The sequence below is a fragment of the Macadamia integrifolia genome, chromosome 4 (genome assembly GCF_013358625.1).
Source record: "Macadamia integrifolia cultivar HAES 741 chromosome 4, SCU_Mint_v3, whole genome shotgun sequence".
In the NCBI taxonomy this organism is placed as follows: Eukaryota; Viridiplantae; Streptophyta; class Magnoliopsida; order Proteales; family Proteaceae; genus Macadamia; species Macadamia integrifolia.
This window is the reverse complement of record NC_056560.1, coordinates 4,124,033-4,128,631: the sequence shown is the minus strand read 5'-3', so window position 1 is coordinate 4,128,631 and position 4,599 is coordinate 4,124,033. Positions and strand designations below refer to the sequence as shown.

The following is a 4,599-nucleotide window of genomic DNA, read 5'->3' as shown; positions in this document are numbered from 1 at the left end:
TGGAATCAACTAAATAGAGGTTTGCTGTTTGCCTCTATTTTTTTCTTGGTAACTGAGTTCCTGGTATCATAAAGTTAACAGTTCATATCATCAAGTAAAACTACTAAAGTTATCAGTGCTCTCCTGGGTAAACTCAACTCAACTCAGCCTTATCCCAACTATATGGAATCAGCTTCTCCTGGATAATCAGTACTCATCTCTAAGAGAACCGATTCCGGCACCTCACTTATAATAACATGTATCAAACTACTGTGCACACATTTCTTACTACCTTCTCCAGTTTTTGGTGGGAATGTCCTCAATTTCCTGTATTATGCCCACTATTTCTAGCCAACCACTGAGCCCTTCTAATGGCTTTCGCCCTCTTCCACTTCTCAACGTCCCTCATTCTGGCATGCATTTTCCGCATTCGATAAAGCTTGTGCGACTGTTCAGCAATCAGACTAGCTGTTGAGGGGCTCTCGCTCAAAACTATCTCATACCCATCTCGGAAAGAGTCCATTCCTTCTGTAAGAAGATGCCAGAAGAGGCCACCTGCTGTTGCACCTCCACTTCTAGCTGATGAATAGATCCTGTAGTAAACTGAATTGAACATCTGGTCTCTCTGGTAGGTATTAAAACCAGGATCTTTCGCCGATTTTCCAAACTCAGCTAGGAGTAATGGCTTTCGAAGAACATTTTGGGCATCTTGGATGTGGGACGTAAGCCAGTTGTTCAAAAAGAAAAGTTGATCTTGATCACTTGAGCTGGATAACCTGCGCGTGGGAGAACACCATAAGAAATTGAAGAATGAGGTTCTTAACATATTTAGTCTCAAATTTTACCTATGGTCCAGGAGCCAGTAACATTGATGAAGGATTTTCATAACAATCAAGGTTATTCAGATGGGACCAAACTGATCCATCTTTGTGCTACTTAAAAGATCAGAAGTTTGTCTAAAACTCAAAAGTCTGGACCATATTTGAACTGGCCAGGCTTCTTCCATTTTAGTTTTGATTTGATTTGATTTCATTTCATTTCTCTTGAACCAGAAGAAGATTGTGAAGTTAGAAATGCTTATGTTGTCTAGAAATCAACAAGTCCAATTTTTTAATTTTCTGAGTTTGCAGATCCTTACCATTGATCAGGATATGAGTGAACTGTCGCAAAATCAATGCCGGCAATCTGATTATTTGAAATGAAGTCTGTTCCTTGTTGAAAACCAGGATTGTATTGCTTCTTCTGAGGCGACGTTTCCCCATAAAATCCTTCCAGACCAGCTTCTAATAAATGATTTCTATCAATTGATTTCACAAAAGAAGCCATCTCTGTGATCCAAGCCTATTAGACAAGAAGCCTCACAGATAATGAGTCCAAAATAATTTATGGGAATTAGGAAAAAGAGAAAAGCACTGAATCATATAAACAGTACCAGATCTTTAGGAGAAGATACAATTTGATCACGTTGAACCAACCTAGCAACAAATCTTCAGGAGGAAAGGATTTTATTAAGGGTTTCAAAACAGGAATCGGTATCTGAATCGGGTCCAGCCGATTTCATCCCAAATCGTCCGGAATCGGTTTGCAACAGGAGAGAAATTTTAGGAGAAATAAGATGAGGTCTAGAGGTTCCCATTAGTTGAAGGTATATCAGTACCAAATGAATCATACATATGGAGGAGGTCTCTTTACCTGAACGGTTCTTCCTGACAAATCTGATGTGCATCTAGGTTCATTCATAAGCTCCCAGGCCATGATTGTGGGGTCATCCTTGTAAGCAATTCCAGTAATGCTGTTAAATCTTGTAAGAACAGTCTATTACACAGAAAAAAGAAAAACAATATCAACAAAGAAATTAGGGTAAGCCAGAGATTTCCCAATTTCTAACTTAAACCATATCCAAAGAATCAAGAATAGATGAACATGAAAGGAAAAGGGAAGACAAAGGGAGAATAAAGAAGAAGAAAGAGAAAGGAGTTCATCTGAGATCAGAAAGTAAAGGAAAAACAAATTGAAAACATTATTCCTTACCTTAACATGATTCTTGTAGTACCCTTTGACTACAGGGTTCCTAAAGAAATCATCCTCAGATGTCAAGTACTGACCCTGATTTCTAGCCCACTCCACATACTGTTTCTTTCCTCCAAAGTTTTCATAGTTGTTCACCAAGCTCATTATAAGCGTAATGCCATATCTTCTAGCCTCGGAGATAACAAAATCCATCCCCTGCAACAGAAATAGGGAGGGAAGGTGTGGGAGAGGTAAAACTGGTTAGTAAAACAGGAAAGTGAACGAACCCAAAAATATGACATGAAAAGGGAAAAGAACAGGAGAGAAGGAGCATTGTATGAAACAGAGACTTTGAACATTTGCTCATCGTAGTAGCCAGGAGAGTATTGTAGAGGTTTGTAACCACCATCACTGAAAGCCCAGGTTCTTGCAACAGTAAGGCCATGCGCTGAAGCTTGCTGAAAGGCTGTGGAGACTTTGCTTCTCTGGGATGGATCGGAGGCTACAAACATCAACCAGTAGGCGTTGAAGCCATTAGCATAGTAAGGACTCCCATTCAGAAGAAAATTCACTCCTCTGGTTCTGATGAAACCGTCCCCTGCTTCAACTTTGAGAAGGGTACCCCGTTGATGGATGAACAGGAGAACCAAGAAAACCAGACCCCAATGCTTCATCTCTCTCTGTTGCTCTCTGAATTCTGAATTCTGAATTCTGAACACGCACACTCACGCAATACTTTCCTCAGAGAAGAAGAAATCCAGATAAAAAGAGGTGTCTTCCTCACCTTGTTGAAAGAGTAATGTGGGACCTACTGCTACACTTAAGAGGATACATGTGGACTGTGGAGGAATCGATGGTGGGAAAGCATTTTGACACAATAATTTTGGATGGCTTGATCCAACAACCTTAAGCTAAGGAGTACTAAGAAAGTGAGCAACCCTCCCAGGGTGTAATAGAGATAAAAGGATTTGGATCCTGTTTCCAAAATTTTTTAGAGAGAGTGCATCACTCTTAATGCAACGTTAGGACAATCTAGCATTTTCCATTATAAAAATCCCAAACTTAGTGGTTTTCAGTTGGGTGTAAGGAATTGGCAATGAAAAGAAAGAATGAGAGAGAGAGAGAGAGAGAGAGAGAGAGAGAGAGGAAAGGAGATTCATACACGTTAAGGCTAGTGATACTTAGCTTCCTCAAAGGGGCATCCCACGATCAAATTTGAAATCTTGAAATTCGTCTTTATCTATGCTCCCCTTCCCCACTACTTTTCGGTTTGTCCCCTCTCTTTTCCCATCTTCTAATTTCTTACAGCGGAGAAATTAAAATGGCAAATGTGGAGGGCAGGGTTTAGAAATCCTTAGGTTTGGATTCCAATCGGTTATTGGCCGATTTTGATTCAATCCAGATCAGAATCGGTCAGAATTGACCGATAGTTATCTTTAACCCTAGATTTTTTTTTTTTTTTTTTTGAAATACTAAGTCTGATTTGAATTATATGATTCGGTTTATCCGATCTCGATTATTAAATCTGATGAAGTGTAAATCTTGGAATCTGATTCCTATTCATGATGCAAGAAAGGGTAAATATTGAAACCTAATCAAGATTGCCTTACATGCATGATGAGATGAGGACTACAATCAGGATTCCTTCGTTTCTTTCTGTTCAAAAATTTCTCACTACAAATAATAGTGAAACATAAATAGAAATAATTTATCAAAATACCCATCCAACAAAATAAATACTTTTGTTGTGTTGTTTCCCCCACTAGGGGATGAGTAGGGAGGAGGTGATTTTTGTTAGCTGACATTTGGTAATATATTGAAGGGGGTAGCATTATTTTTACATGAAGAAAGCAAGAGACAAGTACTAGTGCACCCTACACCAATGACTCAAAGAATATTTTCGTGCTATTTGATCATGTAACCCTTGCTCTAAGAAATAGAAGGGGGGGGTGCAATAATAGTTCCACCCTTGTTGATGCCTCTACACCGCTATGCTATTCCGTAAATTCTTTTTCTCTTTGTATACATATGAAATGTAATATATATATATATATATATTATTTATTTAAGAATATAAAGACTACACCCAAACACAAAAACGGAAAAAATAACCATCTTACCCTCATATATTTCACCTGTGCGCTAAAACTGACCCTTATGCTGGTGCAACCTCACACTCTCGGTTTTTATAAGGTATAATTTAATTCTTTTAAAAAAAAATTATAGATACCATATGGTCGAATTTAGTAAAGAAAAGTGAAACAGTAAGGACGGTACCATCTATTTCAAAAAATGAAAAAAACAATTATGGTGATTGGCAAAGCCATCCCACCATCATCAGCTACCAATCACGTGGCTCACTAAAGAGTAGAGAGTAAAGAGTGATCAAATCCCACCGAAAAAAAAAAAAAAGAGTGATCAAATCGAAGGCAATAATTTCTGTTCCGCACAGTCTCATACTCTCATACTCCCATGCGCCGATCAGTCGTCGAACCGAGCTATTACGTCTACCGTCCACTCCCACCAGGGCCCACACAAGATTGGGACCCACGTCCCACTCCCACCCACCCCCAAGCCCCACATCTGTACACACTTTCCCTCTTGTGTGGG

General features: G+C 39.2%; 1 protein-coding gene across 1 annotated transcript; it reads right to left on the bottom strand.

The window, feature by feature from the left end:
* Window positions 1-2,880, bottom strand: LOC122076450 (mannan endo-1,4-beta-mannosidase 7). The gene is made up of 5 exons (XM_042641750.1): window positions 2,340-2,880; window positions 2,011-2,205; window positions 1,672-1,794; window positions 1,118-1,320; window positions 1-755 (listed from the first exon to the last, which is right to left on the bottom strand). The coding sequence occupies exons 1-5, from the start codon at window positions 2,661-2,663 to the stop codon at window positions 299-301; spliced, it is 1,302 nt and encodes a 433-aa protein (XP_042497684.1). The 5' UTR covers window positions 2,664-2,880; the 3' UTR covers window positions 1-298.
* Window positions 2,881-4,599: the final 1,719 nt, after the last annotated feature.